General features: G+C 38.8%; 1 protein-coding gene across 4 annotated transcripts; it reads left to right on the top strand.

Moving 5' to 3' along the window:
• The first annotated feature begins 565 nt into the window (after window positions 1-565).
• Window positions 566-25,418, top strand: LOC143517732 (cytosolic phospholipase A2 gamma-like). Of its 4 annotated transcripts, none has more exons than XM_077010517.1 (15): window positions 566-625; window positions 10,257-10,273; window positions 10,484-10,592; window positions 12,027-12,169; window positions 12,429-12,627; window positions 13,148-13,253; window positions 13,489-13,629; window positions 13,988-14,065; window positions 14,274-14,417; window positions 14,656-14,775; window positions 17,638-17,685; window positions 19,407-19,493; window positions 21,783-21,937; window positions 24,181-24,343; window positions 24,606-25,418. In XM_077010517.1, exons 2-15 carry the CDS (start codon window positions 10,257-10,259, stop codon window positions 24,788-24,790), a joined length of 1,695 nt encoding a protein of 564 aa, XP_076866632.1. In that variant the 5' UTR covers window positions 566-625; the 3' UTR covers window positions 24,791-25,418. The 4 variants fall into 4 exon arrangements, with proteins under 4 accessions (XP_076866632.1, XP_076866631.1, XP_076866629.1 ...); XM_077010516.1 differs by lacking the exon at window positions 566-625 and adding an exon at window positions 9,887-9,912 and having other exon boundaries at window positions 24,606-25,417; XM_077010514.1 differs by lacking the exon at window positions 566-625 and adding an exon at window positions 10,097-10,150.
• The last annotated feature ends 52 nt before the right edge of the window (window positions 25,419-25,470 follow it).

Genomic DNA, 25,470 nt, shown 5'->3' with positions numbered 1-25,470 from the left:
ATGAATACACACATACATGTATCTGTAGAACAAATGAATACACACATACATGTATCTGTAGAACAAATGAATACACACATCAACATGTATCTGTAAAACAAATGAATACACACATACATGTATCTGTAGAACAAATGAATACACACATACATGTATCTGTAGAACAAAGAAATACACACATACATGTATCTGTAGAACAAATGAATACACACATACATGTATCTGTAGAACAAATGAATACACACATCAACATGTATCTGTAAAACAAATGAATACACACATACATGTATCTGTAGAACAAATGAATACACACATACATGTATCTGTAGAACAAATGAATACACACATCAACATGTATCTGTAAAACAAATGAATACACACATACATGTATCTGTAGAACAAATGAATACACACATACATGTATCTGTAGAACAAATGAATACACACATACATGTATCTGTAGAACAAATAAATACACACATACATGTATCTGTAGAACAAATAATTTTGAAACCACTGACTCCGCCTTCTCAGTGTGCTATAAAAGGTTTCGCTTTTCCTCATACAGCCACAACCCAGCCCAAGATTTAAAAACCTTGAACAATTCACAAGGACTTCAGTCAAGGTTTGTGGTTTCATTCAACTCATTATTCAAATGCTTTTGTATCATTTTTGTAGCAAACTTAATTCTCATAGTTCATAGGTTGTTTTCTGATGTAGATTAGATTTGAGTACCGGTACATATAAAAATTCCACTTAAATCTAAAGAGCATTACAAACTGCCTTTAAACACATCCACCATATGAAGACTATCCACTATTAGTGAAGCTAGTAGATGAAGTGAATAAAGTGTGTTTTATTAAAGATAAGAGGTAGCAAAATGTAACTGTAACACGGGGGAGCTATTCAGCGGGTTTATTAAGGGGGTTAATAGACTCTTGTAGTCTAACTGTGCTGACACGGAAGGCACAGTGATAGCGAGGTATTATAACAGAACACTAAGACTCACAACAAAGATAAAACCAAGAACATAAAGGCAAAAACCACTAACAGGAACTCAGTAAACATAACATACAAACAGACCATAAATTAAAAGGGAAACCAATAACAACTACGACAGACTAGTCGTAGCCACCTCAGAAATATCACTCGCCTCTGCTCCTCTCTCTCCTCTCACACTACTGCTATTCTGGTTCACAGCCTTGTCACTTCTCATTTGGATTACTGTAATTCTCTTCTTTCTGGTCTTCCTTTTAAATCATTACACAAACTGCAAATGGTTCAAAACGCAGCTGCACGTATCCTTTTCACCATACTGTATCACTCCTGTTTTACATCAACTGCACTGGCTCCCAATTAGACCACATATCATGTACAACATTTTACTTCTCACTTTTACGGCATTTCACAACCTTGATCCACCATATATATCAGACCTTATTAATATCACCTCTCACTCGTGATTGAGATCATCTGCCTCTATCCACCTGTCTGTTCCCACCATACATCTCAGCACCATGGGGAGTAGGGATTTTAGTAGCTCTGCCCCAGGGGCAGTAGGGCTTTTAGTAGCTCTGCCCCTAGGTTATGGAATGCTCTGCCTCCTGACTTGAGGAATTTAAATTCCTTTTCACATTTTAAGTTGGGTCTCAAAACGCACTTGTTTAGAGCAGCCTATAACGTCTGACCCCAATAACGCTTGATTTTATGCATTTTTGTTGAATACTGTGTTACTCTGTTTTTGTTGTTTTATTATTTATTATTGTAATTGTATACCTTGATTGTGTAAGGTGACCTTGAGTGTCAGAAAGTCGCCATTAAATAAAATGTATTATTATTATTATTATTATTAATATTACTAGAGCTAAGGGACAGGACATACCCAAATATGGCACACAATAAATCTACACTGAGAAACCAGAGATGTTCAAAAGTCCAAGTCAAGTCACAAGTCTTTAGGCTGGAGTCCAAGTCAAGTCACGAGTCAATACCAGGATAAGCTTAGGGACAGGAGATGGAAAATAACTATTTTATATATTACTTTGGTGGCTCCTTTTGTCCACCGTCCCCTATTATTGACCACTTCCACATATGTCTCTTATTGCGTACCATTCAAAAATGTAAGCTTCCGTCTTACAACATCTAAACCTTTTTTTAGCAAAATCATATCTGGAAACTATTTAAATATCATTAATATTGTATGCTCAAAACTGTATAAAACGCATCACTTATTTTCGTTCCGCGACAATTATACTTAATTATACTCAATACTTACTTGGTTGGTTTAATGTTTGGTTACAAGTGGCCACTAGACTAATTGTAATAACAAACCTATCCGGGTGTATTTTCAGGTGCCTCATGAAGTTTCATGTGGTGTTTCAGTGTCTTTAATTTGTTTCCCACATTCTTTACACATTGCGTCCTTCGGTTCTGTCCAAGGATTTAAACTCCCTGTAGCCAAAGGCTCCACGTGAGGTACTCCAGCCATAGCCATGGCAACCTTGTATGTCACATTCGACGCTTGTCTCTGATTTCCCGCTCGCGATAAACGATGTTGTGATACGTCACGAGAAAAGGGACTACGTCCCAAATCACCGAAACAAAAGTAAGGATTAATGGCAAAAATAAACACACTTTCGCGTCCAACTGTAGCGCTCGACTCCGCACACTGCGAGAGCCACATATCGTGTTTTCCGATATTCAATTTGTATTTATATTTTTTTATATTGTATTGTATTTATATTTTATTTATTTATGTATAATTTATTATAGCACTTTTTACAACAGTTGTTGTCACAAAGCAGCTTTACAAGTGTCCGAGTCCAAGCCCCCAGTGAGCAAGCCAAGGACGACAGTGGCAAGGAAAAACTCCCGAAGGGAGTTATGGGAATATGAAATATGGGATAGGACAGCATGCTGTAATCAACCAGGCACCCGATTCAGTAGGCCATCTGGGTACTTGATTACTTGCTTACTGTGTATTTGGGCACACTACCCTTTATCATAAAATCAACCATTGACATTTTAACTGTAAATACATTGGAAGTATTTTAGTCACCACAATTTTTGTTTTACAGGATATGTGTGTAAATTAACGTCCAAGACGTATTTGACTGAATCAGAAAATTTGTTTCCATAAGGATATTTTTGTTTACTTTGACGTAGTATCTCTCATAAGTAAAATGAGCAGGGGTGGATGAAGTACACAAACCACGTACTCACGGACGTAGTTTTGGGGGGGGACGGGGGGGATGGGGGGGACATGTCCCCCCCACTTTTTCAAAAGCCGGTTTTGGTCCCCCCCAGTTTTTACAGTTAAAACCAAATATTTAAGTAGCGACGAAGTCATGTCCCCCCCACTTTTTAACGGTTAAAAAAACAATATCCAAATAGCGACAAATCTAGCACTAGGATCATGCAGCTCCGAGCCCCCCCCCCCGCTCAACAATTTTTGTTCACAGCGCTCAACAATTTTCATTCAACCACCCCCCCCCCCCCCCCCCCCCCCCCGCTCAACAGTTCGCCACCCCAGGTTGTGTCCCCCCCACTTATGAAATCAAAACTACGTCCATGCACGTACTTGAGTAAAAGTACAGATACCCAAGGTAAAACATTACTCCAGTACCAGTAGAAGTCCTCCATTTAGACTTCTACTTGAGTAAAAGTACAAAAGTATTGGCCTTCAAATGTACTTAAGTAACATTCCATCAGTTAGGCTCTATCAATAAGGCTTTAATATCCTGTTATCTCTATACCATGACTCTTGCATAATCATCTAATTTATGTGGACAGGCTCGACGCTTTGTACACAAATATTTTAATATAATAAATTCTATGCTTATAGTGTTACCGTATTTTCCGGACTGTAAGCCGCTACTTTTCCCCCATGCTTTGAACCATGTGGCTTTTTTTCTTCACCCGTCAGGGGGTGGAGCAGAAAGTAGTTGAAAATCAAAGAAGAAAGTGCTCATTTTCATTTTGCACATGCAAGCAGCAGGCATGACTGAGAATTATTTTCAAACCAACATGTATCCCCAGCAGAATCCACCTCCCCTCGTTTGCACATAGATGATTGATATAGATAGATCACATATGTCAAAGTCAAGGCCCGCGGGCCAGACCCGGCCCTCGAATTGATTATCTATGGCCCCCTGGATGATATTTAATTACTATTAGAACTGGCCCGCAGGCCACAGCCGCCCGCTGGTGTTTTGCACGCACAAACACTACATTCCCCACAATGCAACGGTAGCCCGCGAAGTCACTGCAGTGCACACAAGCGGCGAGGGTCCGCTCTGCGAAAATGATGTAATCGCAGTGGCTCCGCCCGTGGGCGAGGGTGTCGCGTGCTGTCGATTTGCGAGGTCGTGCACCTCTCGAATTTTGTAACTTTGCGCGCACCAGCACGTTAAACTTAATTAAGTTAAATATTTATACATCTATTCAAAATGATTCGAAATAATTCGCTTTTTATTCACATTATTTAATGGTTGTTTATTTTCAAAACGCCCAATCTTAACGTCTTCACGTTCTCTCATGTTTCATCCATGGAATTTCGTCCTGGAATAGATATTTGTTGTGAAACGAAGTAATTACAATTTCAAGCATTTTCAAGTACTTTAGACTAAATTCCAGCACTTTTCAAACCTTTATTACTTTATTCATTTAATGTACCTTACAGAACATGTTTTCTTTGAAGGAAGTTTGTTTTTATCTGTTTGCTTGTTGAAAAATGTTTTCACTTGAAATTACTGACAGATCCATAAGAAAATATTGCTTTATTCATTTAAGCATTAAATAATAAACACTGTGTTAGGTCTTGGTTCAATAGGCTATGTGCAATCATTTCAATATGTTTTAATAAACATTGAACCAGTCCGGCCCTTGGCTTGTAGCAAATTTGGTTTTTTGGCCCTCGGTGCATTTGACTTTGACATCCCTGAGATAGATGATTAATATTCGTGAGTTACGGTGATTATAATTTCATTATAATCGTTCATTATAATCATTCATTGAGCACTCTAGTTTTGTCCTAACTAGATATTTAGACATAATACTGCTGTAATACTGCGAAGTCATGTGGTCAGAGGTGAACTTCGGTATAGCCAGTGTTTTTATTTAAAATAATTAACACACTTGAGCCAGTGTGTCTTTGGACATAGATAATGCCATGCCATTTGCTGTGATGGATAATTAAAGTCTAGCTCTTATTTATGCATAGAAATGTAAATCGACAATATAATCTGTAGCATCTTTATGCACGGATAAATGAGGGGAGTTGGAATTCGGCACAACACCGGCTGAAAGCCAAATCTGTCACACGTGAAATGCTGCACGCACTTTTCAGAAACTGATCAGTTCAATTAAATGTACTTAGTTCAGTAGATATATGCGGTTTTTAGCCTAGTGCAGCTTATACAACATTTTCCATAAAAAAAAAAACTTTGTAGGTGCGGCTTATATTGAGGTGCGCGCTACAGTCGAGAAAATACGGTAGTTTTTTTGTTTATTAATATTATCATACAGTGGGGAACCGTCAGGGCCCTCTACGCCATCTCAGAGGGCCTAAAATATTCTTAAAATATAAATATATATAATATAATTTATCCAATTTTATTTTATCTACTTACAGTTTGACAATCGACATCTAAACAATTACAAAAATATAAGCAAAAAATAAATTATTCACCCGTTGGTTCAATCTGTGTTGGAAGGTGAGGGGTTAAGTGGAAGCCTGTGTCTCCATGTCAGGCCCGTGATACCGACCTGTCCGGTTATATCCGTGCCTGCCACACCGGACGGACGGAACGTCGGTACCCAGAATACCGCGGGGGCTCATGTGACCCCCCAGCGTTCAGACCAATAATCGTACTGATGGGAAGCGCCTGTCCCCCTCCTTATAAATAGTGGGAACGAGTAGGAACTAATTGCTCAGTATTTGTTTTGATGCATGCGTCTCTGTGTTCCGTGTGACTATTCTCTGTGGATTTTGGATCCGGTCTTCAGTTCTTCAGTTTGGTGATCTGTTGTTCTATTCCAGGATTTCTTTTTCGTTCTGTATGGTTTCTCGACCCTGTCGTGGGTAAGCTTCTGTTTAAATAAATCCTGTTATCATCTGCGAGGGCCTGGCAGTTATAATTCAGCGCAATATCAGTTTCAAATGACAGTAAAATTGACCAATCATAACTTCCCTCTTAGTGGGCGGGCTTAACTGTATGATAATTTCCGTCCGCTGTGGCAACGCTAGCTGTCGTTAGCATACCACCACTAGCTAGTTTCGATTCAGTCCTTTGATATCCTCGTGCGCGTTGTTTACATATTCCGCTCCCGAGGAACATGGAGCTGTGAACCTTATTTTGTTGGAACCTTATTTTGCTTAAGAAGATATCTAGTACAGATATTATTGTTTATTGCGTTTCTAAAGCTGTACTGTCGTCTCAATAAATTTTTTAAATTGCAGTTAATTAGGAGAGGAAACTAATTTTTTTCGGGGGGGGGATGGGAGAGGCCCAGGTTTAATGGTCACGGTTCGCTACTGTTATCATAAGCAGAAAACACAGAAGGCATGTCATTTCTATTTATAATAATAATAATAATAAATTTTATTTATAAGCGCCTTTCATAACACTCAAGGACACTTTACAAGAAATAAATAAAACAAATTATGAAGAGAACAGAATATGCACCAGAGGACACAAAACATACAATAGACAATAAAGTGAATCACAGGGAATAGGCTATTGTGAACAGGTGAGGTTTGAGTCTGGATTTAAAAAGAGGAAGAGAATAAATGTTACGGATGTCAGGAGGGAGGGAGTTCCAGAGTTTGGGAGCAGAGTGACTGAAAGCTCTGCTTCCCATGGTACTCATACGAGCAGGAGGTACAGAGAGATGAGTGGAAGAGGAGGATCTGAGCGAGCGAGAGGAAGATGCGATATTGAGAAGATTTGACAGATATGGGGGGACAAGATTATGGATGGCCTTGAATGTAAAGAGAAGGATTTTGAAATAGATTCTATATTTAACAGGAAGCCAGTGGAGTTGTTGAAGGACAGGTGTAATGTGTTGGAAAGAAGGAGTTTTAGAAATAATACGAGCAGCTGTATTCTGAACCAGCTGAAGCTTATGGAGGGATTTATGAGGAAGGCCAAAGAGGAGAGAAATGCAGTAGTCAATACGGGAGGTAACAAGGCTATGAACAAGAATAGATGCAGTATGGGGGGTGAGGGAGGGGCGTAGACGGTTGATGTTACGGAGATGAAAATATGCAGACCGGGTTATATTACTGATGTGCGAGTGAAAGGATAAAGTGCTATCTAGGATGACACCCAGACTCTTAACCTGAGGTGAAGGGGAGACTAAGGAACTATCGATTGGGATGGAGAAACTGTGAATTTAGATAGTGTGGATTTTGAACCGCAGAGTAGCATTTCAGTTTTACTGCTATTAAGTTTTAGGAAATTAGCTGCAAACCAGGTTTTTATTTCAGATAGACAGTTTGAAAGGGATGAGGGTGGAAACAAGGTACCAGGTTTAACAGATAAGTAGAGCTGGGTATCATCTGCATAGCAGTGGAAACCCTTGATATTGTAAAATAATATACATTTGAACATAGCACACAATTTGTTAGAAAACAAATTATATTTAGTAGGTTTTACATGCAGAGCATGGTGCTAAAACAGTTAGCAGGTAGCTGATAGTTGATATTTAGTCTTAAGGTTTTTGCTTTTGCATATGCTAAAACTATCTAAAGTATATTGCAATAACTAAATTATTAAATGTATATTATTTTACAATATCAATGCTGGAAGCTCCAATCAGTATATTCATCCATCTTAAGTAGGTATATGTTCTTTCAGACTTGTGTGCTGTTGCATTACCGTTGAGCTGTACGCTGATTGGTGCGCTTGCTAACTTAGCGCATAATCTAGTGGAGTAAAAAGTAAGATCTTTCACTTTCAAATGTAGTGGAGTAAAAGTAAGAGTTGCAAAAAAGGGAAATACTTGAGTAAAGTAAAAAAAAAACACAAAGAATTACATTAACGAATTACATTTACTTTATTAATACTGTCCACCACTGAATATGAGTGATGCTGTCATGATACGGGCCCCCCTGCCAGCCGTCTCCGTGCATAGCGGCAGTAGTTTATGTTGTCCTGTTGTTGTTGTTGTGTTGTGTTCGTCCCCTAGGTGGGCGGGGCCCATTAGGTTCCCAGCACCTGAGGGTCATTTGTCTGGCTATATATATGTCATGTCTTTGTACCAGTTGACTGCTGGTTCTTGTTTCCTTAATTTGGACCATGTCACAGGTTTTGTGTTGTGCACTAGTGATTTCTTCAAAAGATTTGTTCACCGAATTGTTCAGTGCTTAGCAGGACTCCGACCCACCAAATTGATACACGGCTGAACGATTCATGTTTCAGTTTAGTTCACGGCCTCAGGGACCAGGAGACGAGAATGTTGTTAAAAATTTATTAATTAAAAATATGCAACTAAATGTTAGGTTTATTATAGGAAATATAAATCACATTACAAATACAGTAATCCCTCATTTATCGCATTCTGGAGATTCCAGCACCACCCGCAATAACTGAAAAGCTGCGAAGTAGAATAGAAACAGTATTTAAGTATTTATACACTATATTAGTGTTTTATAAACCTTCCCCACACCTTTACATTACATAAACCTTTCCCATTCCCTTAATAATCATTTCCACACTGTTCTGTGCATGTGTGCTTGTCCAGCGAGCAACCAGTCATGTTGTTTACAATCTCATGTAGGAGAGTAGCGTCTCAGGCAAGTGATGCTGGAGTAAATATGAACTATTTACAGTAATTCGTATTTTATTACTTATAACATTCCTTTATTGTTAGAATTAATACAAAAAATAAATATGAACTAACCCACAATGTTGAGTACAAAATAAATATTAAATTAAGAGCAAAATTAAGATAAAAACTGTACATTCAGAAGAAAATATCAACTTAAAAAAAAATATATATATGAGTGAGTGGCAGTGCAAATGTGAATCACGTCCCAACAGTTCGTTCAGTGAACGAATCAGAGAATGAATGAGAGCATCAGTTCAGTGAACAAATCAGAAAGTGAACGAGAGCTTTCAGTTCAGTGAACCAATCAGAAAGTGAACAAGAGCCCTAAGTTCAGTGAACGAATCAGAAAGTGAACGAGAGCCCTCAGTTCAGTGAACCAATCAGAGAGTGAACGAGAGCCCTCAGTTCAGTGAACCAATCAGAGAGTGAACGAGAGCCCTCAGTTCAGTGAACCAATTAGAGAGTGAACGAGAGCCCTCAGTTCAGCGAACGAATCACTGAGCAAGCGCAGTTCCCTAGTAATGAGAGTCTCCACCTCCAGATTCACAGGTGATTCGGTGATTCACAGACCACACTGCAGTTCCCCTGCCAGCCTGCACGGTCGCTGCTGAACTCAACTACTGAACTGAGAAAGGAATGAATCAGCTGAGGAAGTGATTTGATTCAGTATGTTCACTCAAATGATTCGTTCATTTGAACAAATAATTTGTGAACAACACAACACTATTGTACACCTTTTCAAGGGCGATCATAGAGAAGTATGAAAAAGGCATTTGTGTTCAATGACATAGCATTGGAATACAACTTTATGGTTGAGAATGGATTAATCCATTTTCGGTTATTGCTTAAGGGGAAAATTTATTCGGAACTCGATTGCATCGCTTCTCGACGCTCCTTCTGAAAATAATTACTGTCGATTACTAAATAAATAATTACTTCTACTGTATAACATTATCTGGAAACCATAAAAATTCTTCCTCCTCAGTGTGATAAGTCTATATGTATAAAAGGTTTATCCATTCCATACAGACCACCTCTAACTGTACAAGTCTATAAGTTTTCTTGAGGACTTCAGTGAAGGTATGTGTTATCAATTAAGCTAATTTTAGAAATGCTTCTTTCTAAAATGTTTGATGAGCACATATGAACAATCCCACAATGATCTAAGATCTTCACAAACTGCCCCTGCTGGGTTTTTTTTACACACATCCACCATAAGAAGACCCTCCACTCTCGGTGATGCTAGTAGGTGTCGTGTGTCGGGTTCACTGTAGTGAAGATGAGACTTAGCAACAGCGTAGTGTGGAACACAAACAGGGTGCTTCACACAGTTGTTCTTATACATCATGATGCTCCTCACACCTGCTCCTCACGCCTGCTCTTCTTCTCACTTCTGCTCTTTTTGCTCCCTTGTATATTTGCAGATGGACTCCCCTGGAAGGTATTTGTAATGTTTTGCAATTCTCTTTGACTATGGTATATAACTATAACTATGGTATATTAACCCGAATCAACAAAACTACAGTTATATCTTGTGATCCAAGCCATGTTCACTACAATGACTCCATATGTGAAGGGTTGATGTTCTAGATGACTTAGCCAGACTGTGTTCTTAACTGTTTTACCTGTTACTTTATCATATGTGTAACAGGGTTGTGAGACTTGGACACTCTCTGAATGAGGCTGAGAGACAACACGTGTCCAACAGGAGAGCAACTGTCCAGCAGTGTCTGCAGAAGCACAATATACCCTGCAGTCTGGTAATTTATATATTTTATATACAGTGGTTCCCAAACTTTTTTTGCCGTGCCCCCCTTTAGTAGATGAGAATATTTTTGCGCCCCCCCTACAAACTCAAACGCATATTGACCAGTGGTGTAGTAAAAAAATAAGTGAGGGTTCGCGAGTGTAAGTTGTTGAGGGGGGTGGGTTGTGGCAGCGAGCTCCGCTCACCTCGCGCGACCCTGCGCGAACGGCGAGCGTCACTGCAGTGTTCTCTGAAACGATATGTGGTAGTGTAAAGAAACACCCCTCAAAAACAGGGGAATGAACATTTACTTGCCGAATTTTAATGTTGCTTTGTGTTTCAGGTTTGAAAAGTGCTGGAATTTAGGCTAAAGTACATTAAAATGTTGAAATTGTAACTACTTCGTTTCACAACAAATAGCTGTCTGACTGAACAGTTATCTTGTATTACGCTAACAAATACGAGCCTCTTGTAATTCCAGGACGAAACATGAGAGAACGTGAAGATGTTAAGATTGGGTGTTTTGAAAATAAACAACCATTAAATAATGTGATAAAAAAGTGAATTATTTCGAATAATTTTGAGTATATGTATAAATATTTAACTTAATTAAGTTTATCGTGCTGGGAAATATTGAACTGGACCTTGAAGGTGACGTACAAGTGCTTTAATTCCACCTTATAAAGGTGTATGAACCCGGCAAACATGACTTTGTTCATTGCGCTGAGGCGCGGCGTGCGCAAAGTTACAAAATTCGAGAGGTGCACGACCTCGTGAATCGGCAGCGCGCGAGGCCCTCGCGCACGGGCGGAGCCCCCGCGATTACCAGGCTTAAGAGTTTTTTCACGGACACTCGCGCTGGTCGCGACGCAACCTTCCAAGCTTGTTTTACTTTCAAGCTCTGCGCCCCCCCTGCAATAGCTCCTTAGGGGGAGGTGCGCCCCCACTTTGGGAACCACTGTTATATTAGTGCTGTCAATTCCAGGTGCCGCGATTAAAAGTCCTCACCAGGATTTTGCTCAGGCTTCCTGGATTGTGTTGATTCCACTAATTTTACCTGGATTGGTAATTAGAAAATCTAGCAAGCTTGAGCAAAATCCTGGTGAGGACTTTTAATCGCGGCACCTGGAATTGACAGCACTAATATATATATATATATATATATATATATATATATATATATATATATATATATATATATATATATATATATATATATATATAGCTCATAGGCTGTCCACACTGGAGCTTGGTCCAATGATATGATATTCTTTTCAGATTTTTACAGCATCTGTACATATTTCATAACATTGTCCATCAGTGTTAAATCTGTGCATATACTGGTCACCAATAATGCTGCAGTCCTGCAGACTGTGTGTAGCTGCTGTGCTGGTAGGTTCTCCCCAGCTGTGTGGTGGGTTTAGGGTGTGTGTTCCTACACCTGCAGGACGAGGTGCCCAACATTGCTGTGCTGGGCTCTGGTGGAGGGGAGAGAGCTATGATTGGACTGCTGGGGTCTCTGAGTCAGCTGGGTGAAGAGGGACTGCTGGACTGTATCATGTATCTCAGTGGTGTCTCTGGATCTACATGGTACTGATCCTGAACGTCCAGATATTTATACATCTTTATTATGTTCACACACAGAACAGCACCTCACACGCTCAACCTCAATATGCCTCAACATTCATGTCTATGGAAAACCTTATTCTTTCAAAACATGCACAGACAAATATTTGTACACATATTCAACAAAACAATATTATACATATTTGTCATCTCTATTCTTGAGGAGGAAAATCCAACTATTCCAGTTTATTTATAATGTAAACACTGTGTTTCTCCTCTGAAGGTGCATGTCATCAGTGTACAAAGAACCAGACTGGTCCACCAAAATGGAGACGGTGAAACAAAACATCATCCAGAGACTCGTTAGTGGCCACGTCAGCTACACTGAACAATACGAGAGACTAAAGAAGACGTATGAAAGAGACAACTTCAGTGTAACTGACATCTGGGCAGCATTATTTGTGTCTAGTGTAGTGAAGGAGGTAAGAACAGTGTTCACACATCCAGTAGTCAGAAGACACTATTATTATTATTGTTGTCAGAATGTAGTTTTAATGTTTAGACCTTCACATAAATAAAAATTTACACAAAAATAAAATTTTGTGTACAACGCATACTTAAAAACTTAGTATTTATAGAATATATGTATGTACATAATAATAATTTTTATGTAAACATTGTGTGTGTTGTCTAAATGAAAATGAAACTAAAACACCAGCACAGAGCATATAGAGCCATGAGAACTGCATGATGATGATGATGATGATGATCATCATCATCATCATTATAGAGACTGCAAATACAATTTCTATCTCTTAATGTTTACACAACCTTCAGATCTGTTGTGAAATCTAAACTGCTGATGTTAACGTTTTCATTACAATATTTTTCAGAATATTGCATTTACTATAAATTAGTATTTTATTAGAAATGTAATCAAAATACCAAGGTTTTCTAAGATATGTTTGCACATGAATGCTGCCATCTGTAATATATTTGCAGATTGATGAACACGTTCTCACAGAACAGAGGGGTCAGCACACCAGAGACCCTTATCCCATCTATACGGTGAATGATAAACAGTGCAGCCATGATACACTGTATAAAGGTATTTTTACTTGTATGTATTTATCTGTGTTGTGTGCAAATGTGTGTATATGAATGTTTGAGTAATTAAAGGTTTAGAGTATGTTGTGTTTGTAGATGTTTGGTTTGAGATCACCCCAGATGAGTGTGTGAGTAATTAAAGGTTTAGAGTGTGTTGTGTTTGTAGATGTTTGGTTTGAGATCACCCCAGATGAGTGTGTGAGTAATTAAAGGTTTAGAGTGTGTTGTGTTTGTAGATGTTTGGTTTGAGATCACCCCAGATGAGTGTGGCTACTCCCTCACTGGAGCCTTTGTGGATTCAACTGCCTGGGAAAGTCAGTTTGAGAACACGGCAGTGACCAAGAAACTGCCTGAGAATGACATGATGTACCTACAAGGTAACACCTGAAAAGGAGTTGGGGCTAACCATTCACACTCATACTTTTTGTACATAAAACATAAGGACCAGATTAGAACTTTAACAGTACCCAAAGGCCAAAAAATAAATGTGATAAAAACATATATCATTGACATTTGTTACCTATCTAACCCTTGTTCGCTGGTACGTCATGGTACACCACAGTGGTACACCAGTTTTATGCTACACCCTATGCACTACAAAGCTACAAAGTGCATTTAGCCCAGCACAGAGCATTGTTGTAGTTCACAATATATACATTGTAATAGCTGTTGTTTATGCCTTTATGATTTCTGTGAATCATATTGATTATGTTCACTTATTTCGAATCTTTGCAGGTTTGTGTGGTAGTGCGCTAGCCGATTGGAAAGAGATTAAAAAGTGGATTTTTGAACATCTACTACATCTTTTAACACGTAGGAATAAGTACCTTTACAATAAGATTGTATATATATATATATATATATATGTGTATATATGTAATAAGTGTTTCTTAGAATTCAAGAGAAATATTTGTAAAAATAAATATGTTTATTTGTTTCTATTAGCAAATATTAATGATAGCAACCCAGAACAAACTTTTAATTAATGCTGTGGCTTTTTGTTTAATTTCTTTATAATCAGAGGAAAATATGTGGATCAACTTACAAGCCCCAAATAAGGAGGAAGGTTATGAGGTGCTGTGCACCCTTCTGGAGCTGAGTGTTTGTTTCTTCAGACAAAAAGATGCTTCCATTTACATAAAGAAAATTAACCAATTACTGAAAGGTTCAGTTCTCCTAAATATTCCATGATTAAAAAAGTAGTACATATAGCAATTAATATGTACTCTAATGGGAATAATCAAAAACTTCTATTGACCTAATATTCAAAATAGCCATGTCTTGTATAATACATTTTATTATTATTATTATTATTATTATTATTATTATTATTATTATTATTATTATAGCACAAATTTGAACTTGCTTTTAAAACCTGCATGCTAAATCACATTTCTTTTTAGGTGAACATGATAAAAAAGGACATAGGATACACTTTGAAGAACCCGTCACAGAAGAGAGCTTAAGGAAGGAGATCCTGAGAGTCTGTGATTCTTTCTTTGATTGGTTCCCAGATCTGCTGAGTGAGTAGTGTCCCAGTGCCGTGAGTTCCTTAAGGATTTTCAGAACAGTGATCCCATCATTCTAGTGGGTATTAATTCATACAGATTTGAACAAGCAGGAGAAGAAAGATGATATGGGAGAACACTGGTTCTTTTGGGAATGTATTTCTTCTATGTAAACAAGGAATAAAGTGCTACTAAAATCTTCCATTAAATAATGTAGTAATCAATGAGTCTGTTGTAAACAACTGGACCTCAGAAATGGAAGAACAAGTGTATAACGTTACACAGGAAGAAGCAGCAGATGGAGCAGATCTCAGAGCTTCTTCACTTTCCATAGTGAAGACAGATACAATAAGATACGCAAACCAAATGCAGTGTATTAATGTGAAGTGAAGACACAAGCGCAAAGCACTTTGAATAAAGTGAAGCAGAGATGAGTGAGAGCCAGAGTCTCTCTCTCACTCGCAGTAGCGATTCTATGACAAAGAGTCTGAGTGGTGGACTGGGAGTGGCTAAGGGCGTGTGTGTGAGGGAGTGGGAGTGGCTAAGGGTGTGTGTGTGTGAGGGAGTGGGAGTGATGGAGGGCGTGTGTGTGTGAGGGAGTGGGAGTGGCTAAGGGTGTGTGTGTGTTAGGGAGTGGGAGTGATGGAGGGTGTGTGTGTGTGTGTGAGGGAGTGGGAGTGATGGAGGGTGTGTGTGTGTGAGGGAGTGGGAGTGATGGAGGGTGTGTGTGTGTTAGGGACAGTGGTGGACAAAGTACACCAATTATGTACTTGAGTAAAAGTACAGTTACCTTGCATTGAATATTACTCAAGTAAAAGTAAAAGTATTCACCTCAATTTTTACTTGAGTAGAAGTACAAAAGTATCTGCCTTCAAAAATACTTAAAGTATTAAAAGTAAAAACCTTTTTTTTCTTAGCGTCACATCAAAACCCCTAGGCCTACTCGATCAAAAGGTGAACAGGAAACAGTGCCTTACATTTGCCTAGCAAACACAAAATACACAAAACTAGCCTATATTATCCTCACAACATTCATCTCCAAACTTTATCCATATTAATAATTCACACTAGAAAGGTAGACAAGTGGACAAACAGTTTTATATAAAAACATAATTCACCACCAAACAGAACAATAATTTCGAACTGGCCACTTCAGTCCTAGCTTGGGGGACTTTTTCTGAGGTTCAACGTTGTCAACCACATGGCGGGACAGGGAAGCTAGAAGCTCTAGCACCTAGAGCTAGAACTGTGTGCAGCCCAACCAACTGAACTCATAATATTAAACTTGGCCGAATAATTAATATAATAATAATCAGAGTTGCCAACTCTCACGCAATGAGCGTGAGACACACGCATTGACTGTCTTTACCAGAGACCGTTTTCACTCGCACTACACTTCACATACATCCGATTTCTCACAATGAAAAAAAATCTAGTTTATTTACCTCTGATCTACATCTATGATTCAATGAGTTACTAGTTCGCTGTGGCGCCAACCACTGGCGATCGATCGCGACATAATACTTAATTTGTGTCCAACAATTTACACTCGCCGCCACCCCCGCCAACATTTTACACACATGCCGCCGCCCCGCCCCCCAACCCTGATAATAATAATTTTAATAATAATTTTAATAATAATTTTAATAATTTTGCTTCGCTCATATTTACTTGCCTTCGCCTCCCTCATATGAATAAATTGCGAAGTTCACTTCGCTTGGCCAAATTCGCGTGTATGTCCCCGGCTTTAACGTTTGATGTGGGAGTCTCCTGTGTTAAACTGGCGCTTAGCATCTCCACAGATTGCAATTCGGGTACTAGCACACTGCTTTGGATAAAAGCATCTGTTAAATGTAGTGTACTTCAATGTGATATAATTAACCGGGGTATATAAACCTACTAATCTAATGGTGAACTTACTTCGATGTGTTTTTTCAAGTTTGACAGCGAGTTCATAAATGATGACAGCGATGTGTTCTTCGGAATGCAGAGGAGGAATACGAATAATTCTTCTTTTCGAGGAATACAAACACTTCGGCTAAATAAAGCCAGGGGTGTTGGGGGAAGACATCTGTTGCAGCCATGTCAGATACTCCATTTAGCGTACAAATCTTAATCTCTTACTGAGCGCTGATTGGTTATAGTCTGTGACATGGTACACTTTTACCTTTCGGTATTTTATTAAACGTTGATTTAAAAATGAAAAAGGAACGAGATGTTTCTGTAAATGTAACGAAGTGAAAAGTACAAATTTTCGCTTTGAAATGTAGTGAAGTAAAAGTATAAAGTCTTACCAAATAAAAGTACTTGAGTAAAGTACAGATACATGGAAATGTTACTTAAGTACAGTAACGAATTACATTTACTTAGTTACTGTCCACCACTGGTTAGGGAGTGGGAGTGATGGAGGGTGTGTGTGTGTGGGAGTGATGGAGGGTGTGTGTGTGAGGGAGTGGGTGACTCCCTTGCACACTGGGACTGGCTCACTGTGACAGAGTTTTTTCCTGTTTTATCTTAATGTTTCTTCAAAGGACTAAAATAAGAGTGCAGCCACACCTGGGTGTAAAACTCTGAGTGTAAAAACACCAAATATTGAAATTATTCTTAATTCATTATAACATTGTGTCGTGGAAATTTCCTGAAAATAGGTGAGGACTCAGATATGGTTAAAAGACAGTTTTATTACATAGTTTTATTAAAATAATCACAAGATTCTCGTCTAGAACCAGAACTCTAAGGAGAGAGGGCAGTCCGATCTCCTTTATTCCTTTGTTATCACATGTTTACAGTACATTTGAGCAGAAACTGAGGGGGGAGAATGCACAGTTTTGGTCTGACATGTACATTCCTCCTAATATGGATCTTTCCTGTTTTTAGTGGAAGGAACTGACGTATCGGTTGTACGCAAGCATTCCTCTGACGCAGGTTACAATACACACACACACACACACACACACACACACACACACACACACACACACACACACACGATACATACAGTAAATGATTACATACTGAATCACTTAATAACACTTTTCACTGTCCTTCTGCTAATCAGAAGGACATGTACCGTATTTTCCGTACTATAAGTCGCTACTTTTTGAACCATGCGGCTTATAATGAGGTGCGGCTTTTCTGTAGACTTTTCTTCACCCATCAGGGAGTGGAGCAGAAAGTTAATCATGTGGTAGGTCAAAGTTGTAAATCAAAGAAGAAAGTGCTCATTTTCATTTAGCACATGCAAGCAGCAGGCACGACGGTGACATTTTTTCAAACCATCATGTGTTGTACCAAATTCTGAGTCCCTTCGTTTGCACACGCATAAAGACGCTACAGATGATATTTGGGAATTACAGTGATTATAACTTGGTTCCCCGAGCACTCTAGTTTTGTCCTAACTACATATTTAGACATAATACTGCTGTAATACTGCAAAGTCATGTGGTCAGAGGTGAACTTCGTATAGCCAGTGTGTATTTTATTTAAAATAATTAACACCCTTGAGCCACTGTGTCTTTGGACATAAATAATTCCGTGCCGTTTGTTGTGATGGTTAATTAAAATCTAGCTCTTATTTATGCATAGAAACGTAAATCGACAATATAATCTGTAGCGTTTTTATGCGCAGATAAACGAGGGGAGTCGGAATTCGCCACAACACCGGCTGAAAGCCAAATCTGTCGCACGTGAAATGCTACAGGCACCGTTCGGTAAATGATCAGTTCAGTTAAATGTATTCAGTTCAATGGATATATGCGGCTTTTAGCCCGGTGCGGCTTATGCAACATTTTCCTTTTTTTTTTTTACTTTGTAGGTACGGCTTATATTGAGGGGCACTCTATAGTCCAGAAAATACGGTACTAATTCATGATGTTCTTTTGTAATCTTAAATGACAATAGCAAAACGGCATAATTGCCCTCACAATAGTAATCTAATTACCTTTTTACATTTTCTTAAATTGTGCAAGACATGCTTTAGAATAACCAAATATTCTTAAATAATTCATATTCATATTCATAAAATTTTGTTCAGAAAATCAGGTGGATTACTGTCAGGTGGTTTTCACTTATTTCACCAAAGCCTGTAGTGTGCAATAAAGGCGGAGCCAGTGGACTGGAATAAAGGCGGGGCCTGTAGTGTGGGAATAATAGCGGGGCCTGTAGTGTGGAATTAAAGGTGGGGCCTGTAGTGTGGGAATAAAGGTGGGACCTGTAGTGTTGGAATAATAGCGGGGCCTGTAGTGTGGGATTAAAGGCGGGGCCTGTAGTGTGGGAATAAAGGCGGGGCCTGTAGTGTGGGATTAAAGGCGGGGCCTGTAGTGTGGGATTAAAGGCGGGGCCTGTAGTGTGGGAATAAAGGTGGGACCTGTAGTGTTGGAATAAAGGTGGAGGAAGTACAACATTAAGTAAACCAGTTATTTTTTATCAAGAACCACAGAATTAGATACATTAAACAGATCATATTAGTTCAAGCTACTACTCCTACTACTACTACTACTACTACTAAAATAAATAAATAAAATAATAAATAAAATTTTTAAAATCCTTAAGTTATTTTATGCATTTCCACTGGTAGTCTCTTCCTTTTGAAAGTCAGAACTAAGGTCAGTTGAAAGTTCCTTAATCTCTCTTTTTTCTCTCATCAGGTTTTTCGGAAGTCATTGTTAAGTGCCTAAAGAAACTTTGGAAATGGGACTGGGGAACAACTTACAACTTCATCTACAAGATGACAGGTGGGAAATAAATGTTCCAATATTCTATTTTGGTTATATAACAAAAATACAGTTTCAAGTAGAGAGTAGAACTTTATTTTGATTGCACATTGTCACAAGCACAAGGCAACAAAATTTATTCCTCTCAGTGTAAAGCACTGAGAAACGCCCCACTAGGCCTGTCGCGATAATTACATTATCGACTTATCGTACGATAATTTTTTTTACCGCGATCATTTTAGCTGATGTCAATAATTGGCCATTGGGTTTCCGCGCACATTTGTTTACATAAGAATAAACCGTAACTATGTGAGATTTCAGAAAGGCACGCAGTGCTGCTCTCTCGCACCCCCCTCCCCCCTTAAGGGAAGACGAATCTGTGATCAGAGAGCGACATCTACCGGTTAGGAAATGAGTGCAGTACACGGAGAGCGTATGCGTCAATAACAGTGCTTCCACACACACACAGGTGGAGATGTGTTAGCTCAGTGTAAAATGGAGACAAATTAAGTATTATATCGCAATCGATTCTTAGTGTTGACTTGTAACTCCCGCGGTAGCCCAACTCAAAAGTAGCCCAAAAAAACGCACCCCGCGACCCCAGAATTTTTACCCGCGGCAGGATTTTCAACCAAGCCCAATTTACGTGAAAACCACGAACCTGGCAACTCTGGAGGTGCACGACCTCGCGAATCGACAGCGCGCGACCCCTTGTGCCGCTTGTGATGCGTCAAGTATAAATATAATATTATCGATTATCCCGATAATTTCTGGGACAATATATCGTTCTGAAAATGTTGTTATCGTGACCGGCCTACGCACCACCATTCACAAATGGGGGGGTGGGGGGAGGGTTGTGTGTTTGGGGGTGTTAGATAAACATTAATGCAGTTTTAGTAGGATATAATGTTACATGACACAAGATGTACGTCATGAATGAGGGAGGGGAGGCTGATAGAGCAGTGAACACACAGATGTTTACTGTGATGCTAACGAGACAAACACGTGACATATACGTGTATACACAGTGACAGAACAGAGGACAAAACCTGAGTGTTTAATATACCACATTAACAAGGGACAGATGAGTGAGGGATGATACAGAGCAGAATTGGGCAGGATAACAATGCGAGAAACATGCGAGAAACAACAATCACACGTGGTGGATCAGGCCACTACAAGAGGTGAGTGGGGGGAATGTGCAGCTCTTTAAAACCCTCGGTGGTCAGCATGTACATTTAGGAAACCACAGTCAGCAACATTCCTTGTGTTCACCTATGTCTCGTCTCAAGCAGTCTGTTACCTCCTAAAAGTTCATGACTTTATCTGGTTTCGTTTTATATAGTTCTGGCTCAGTGACTATTGACTGTTTTAACAACAATATCTGGATTACCCTTCAGAAACACATCTCCATTGTGTAGTTTCTTCATACGTTTAATGTAATTTGCCTATGTTGATTACATTTCAGAAACACTTTACTATTGTTTAGACAGTGTGTGTTTGTGTATTTACCTTTAGAAACATTTTTCTATTGTTTAATCTCTGTGTGTATGTAATCTGATATTGTGGATTACTCTTATCTGTGTCAGGCAGGGTACATGATAGGGAGGCAGACGTATGCAGATTAGTGATGAAAGAGTTTATTGTGACAACACTGACAAATATAGATAAGTTCTCCTGGGAGTAAGGGCCGGAGATCTGGAACATAAATGAAGGCTGCACACGAATCAGGAATGTTTAAGATCCTTGAGGAGAGATAAAGAAGAGTTACTTTAGAATAATAAATTGGACAGGTAAGTGTTTGAAAGAGCAACAATCTTAAGTATCCTATGCCTAATGAAGAACAGGTGACCCAATATTCCGGTGAGTGGGAGTGGCGTCTAGGTTGCTGTGCCTGCTGGGAATTGTAGTCGCCCTGTTCACGGGGCATGACACACTGTGTGTTTGTAATCTGATATTAGTGATTCATTTCAGTTGTTTGTTTTTCTTTAGAAACTGTTCAGAAACTGCCTCACCTTCCTTCATGTGTCAATTTATAATCAGTGATAAACATTTAGGACATACTCCTAATTTAATGTGTTTATCATTACATTATCAATTAACAATTTATAATCTTTCTGTTAAATGGCGTTTCAAGCCATCCTGTGGCCTAACAATCTTACCTGACATGGACATTTTACACAACATTGTGAACATTGTAGAAAACTTTAATTCTTGATGCACAGAAGCACACAAAAAGAAAATTATTAAAAACTAACACCTGAACACCTAATTGAATATTATATAATGAGTCTTGTTTGTCATTATCAGCTGCTGAAGTTCACCCCAGCATCCTGAAGTCAGAGACTCGACAATATGAGGATGCTGGACTGTTACTCAACTCTCCCTACTTCTCTGTACTGAGAAAGGAACGAAACGTTGACCTCATCATTTCACTTGACTTCAGTGCTGGAGATCCATTTGCGGTAAGACAACAAACACATACACATTAAGGTGCTACCTGCATTAGATTGATATTAATTTAAAATGTACATTAAAATATTACATTTTATAGCATTAAAGATCAAACTGTGTGTTCTAGTCTTATGAACCGAGTAAAGCATTGACAATTAATTTGAGTAGTGATAATATTATTGAATAAAAAACAACTCGGGCAGCACTTTAACTTTGCATTAGAGTAGGCCAGGTGGCTGTGGGTAGAGCCCTTTTCAAGCACTTTGAAATGAAAATTCTAAAAAGAAAAAAAAAAAAAAAGAAATGAAAATTCCACATTTGAGCAGTGCTGAGCGTTTTATTCCGTAAGTGCTTTCGGATGTGTGTGCGTGCCATATTTTGACAATTGTGATTTTTTTACACCGCAATCGAAATTTGTCCTCCGCTTTTTACCTATCTGTGAAGTTAACACACACACACACTAGTGATTACTAGGGGGCTGTGGATCACACGTGCCCAGAGCGGTGGGCAGCCCTAGCCCGGCGCCCGGGGAGCAGTTGGGGTTAGGTGCCTTGCTCAAGGGCACCTCAGTCATGGCCTCAGGTCTGGGAATCGAACCTACGACCCTCCGGTCACAAGACCAGTTCCCTACCACCAGGCCATGACTGCCCCTATTAGAGAAGGATATGAGTTGTCTCCTTCAATATACAACCAGTATACAGGTATATAGACTGAATAAAGGGCAATGCCCTCTCTTTTATAAATGAGTCCACCTGGTGATATGTAGGTCTTGGAAGAGTGTCCACTTATCTGTGGAGTCATGGTACATACACACACACACACACACACATACACACACACGTACACACACGCAAGATTTCACACACTCAAAAAAACTCTTCCTGGATATTTAGCTAGCACTTACCTAGCTGGCTATGTGATAATAATCACAATAATATTTTTTGTAATAATGTATTAGGCAATGTGTTCTAGCTTTTGTGTTACGTTCTATCTCCCCCCTCCTTGACGAGCCACACCTCCGTGGTTGCTAGGGTCGGCCCCTTTTTGATTTCCTTGTTTATTTTGGTGGTTATGTCTTCGGTTCTTGGCTCCGCCCCTATTGATTAATGTACAGCTGTTCCTAGGGGTTTTCTTGATTAGTTAGGCTTATAATTCTCTTGGGTTTAGTTCTTCGTTGTAAGTCATTAAGTGGGTTCTGCAGTTGGGTTGTGTTTCCATGTATAGCATTTCTCCGCGATGTTCGCATTCCTGTGCCTTTTGGTTTATAGCGAGTGTCAGTTTTGTGGGTCGTGTTTATGAATCGTACTTTGGATGGTCTATCAGCTTGTATTCGGGTTTTCTACATGGTTGTGTATGTTAATCAAACGTCCGTTTTCGTATGTGTAGTTTGATCCTGAATGAGTGATCGTTGCTGTGGTCGTTGCATTTAAAGGAATGTCTCTGTAGTAAATTTGTGTGTTCTTTCTTGTTTGCATTTGTAGTAAAATGGTTAGGTTAGTGGAAGAATTAAGTTAACCTGGTCACTGTCATTTTTGTGTTGCTCGTGTATGTTGTATGTGTGTAAGTTTATTTCAGCCTTCGTTGCTGTTAGTTCTACTGTTTTGTATGACCTAGTCTTTCATGCACTGTGTTGTGTATATCTATGTATCAGAGTCATGAGTCGTTACATTTTGTAGCATTTGTAATTAGTATCTATTACATTACATCCACTGACCCTGTATCCCCTTGAGCTTGTGTGTGTGTAGTCTGCTTCTGGTTATTGTCCATATATGTATTTCCTTTGGGTGTGGTTCAATGTGCGTGTGTTTCGCAGTCTCACCTGTGTCTCATTTAATCAATTTACTGTATATGTGTGTGTATGTTGTGACCATCGCTCATCTTTGTCTGAGTCGCTCTATGTGTTCTTCATGTTGTGTGTTTGTGTTTTGCTAAGCGCTACTTGCGCAGCATTTGTAAGCTAATAAATCTGTGTATATATGAAGCTCGGTGTCAGCGTCTTGCCTACTCCTTGCTGTAATAGCATATTAATGCATATTCATAGATATAAGCATTCTTTGAGGTAAAATGTTGGAGGTCATTGTAATAGTCAGTTTGGCACTAAACAGTAAATATATATAACTATCACAAATGATATGTTTACAGTTCATCTTTTTTTATTATTCAAATTAGAGTTATTATTATAACCAAAATCACACAAATGCACACACGTGTACACACAGAGCTCATTTATAATATTATGATTCCCCCCTTATAGACAGTGGATACTGCTGTGAAAATATGTAAAGACCTTCAAATCTCTTTCCCTTCAATTGTGCACCTTGAGACTGGTGAAGAACCAGACGACTTCTATGTGTTTAAGGACAACACAGCTCCAACTGTTATTCACATCCCTCTGTTTAATGCTGTTAACTGCAAAGGTAACGATGATAAAACAGTAAACAAACCTTCACTGTGTAACTGGCTTCACTGTGCATTCACATTTCAAGCACATTCCACATCTTCACCAAATATTGAGATAAAATAACAGACAGACAAGACAATAGGATTGTAAGGGATCTATGTTATAAGTGTTCTATGTTATAAGTGATCTATGTCTATTATAAGTGATCTATATCTGTTATAAGTGTTCTATGTTATAAGAGATCTATGTCTAAGTGATATATGTCTGTATTTCCCCAGGTGAAGTTGAGAAGTGGAAAAACAGATATCACACCTTTCAGTCTCCATACAGTGAAGACATGATCAGAGATCTCTTGGAGATAGCTGCACTGAACATCACAAATGCAAAGCAGAAATTCCTGGAGGAGATAAAAGAAATCATTCAAAGGAAGAGAAGAGAAGAAACCCATTTGATAAACACATGAGCCAGTTGAATATGATGTTTGAGAATGTGATGATATACACCTTTATAACTGGGTAGACTATAAGAGTTCTGATAATTATGTGATGGTGTACACCTTTATAACTGTGTAGTCTATAAGAGGTCTGTTAATTATGTGATGGTGTACACCTTTATAACTGGGTAGTCTATAAGAGTTCTGTTAATTATGTGATGGTGTACACCTTTATAACTGGGTAGTCTATAAGAGTTCTGATAATTATGTGATGGTGTACACCTTTATAACTGGGTAGTTCGGCTAAAAACAGTAAAGATCCATATTAGGAGGAATACACATGTGAGATGAAAACTGTCTACTGTACATTCTCCCCCCTCAGGTTCTCAGTGTGCACAAATGTACTGTAAACATGTGATAAAGGAATAAAAGAGATTGGACTGTAAACATGTGATAAAGGAATAAAGGAGATTGGACTGTAAACATGTGATGATAAAGGAATAAAGGAGATTGGACTGTAAATATGTGATAACGGAATAAAGGAGATTGGACTGTAAACATGTGATAACAGAATAAAGGAGATTGGACTGTAAACATGTGATAACAGAATAAAGGAGATTGGACTGTAAACATGTGATAACAGAATAAAGGAGATTGGACTACCCTCTCTCCTCAGAGTTCTTGTTCTAGACGAGACTCTCATGATTTTT

Source organism: Brachyhypopomus gauderio, chromosome 6, assembly GCF_052324685.1.
Source record: "Brachyhypopomus gauderio isolate BG-103 chromosome 6, BGAUD_0.2, whole genome shotgun sequence".
Classification (NCBI taxonomy): domain Eukaryota; kingdom Metazoa; phylum Chordata; class Actinopteri; order Gymnotiformes; family Hypopomidae; genus Brachyhypopomus; species Brachyhypopomus gauderio.
The sequence above is the reverse complement of the archived record's forward strand: the minus strand, read 5'-3'. Positions and strand labels throughout refer to the sequence as shown.

Coding starts and splice junctions, on each gene's coding strand:
- LOC143517732 (XM_077010513.1), top strand. CDS start 10,179: ATGATGCTCCTCACACCTGCTCCTCACGCCTGCTCTTCTTCTCACTTC. Junction 12,628..13,147: donor TGTCTAGTGTAGTGAAGGAG/GTAAGAACAGTG, acceptor ATATATTTGCAG/ATTGATGAACACGTTCTCAC. Junction 21,938..24,180: donor GTGCTGGAGATCCATTTGCG/GTAAGACAACAA, acceptor CCCCCCTTATAG/ACAGTGGATACTGCTGTGAA.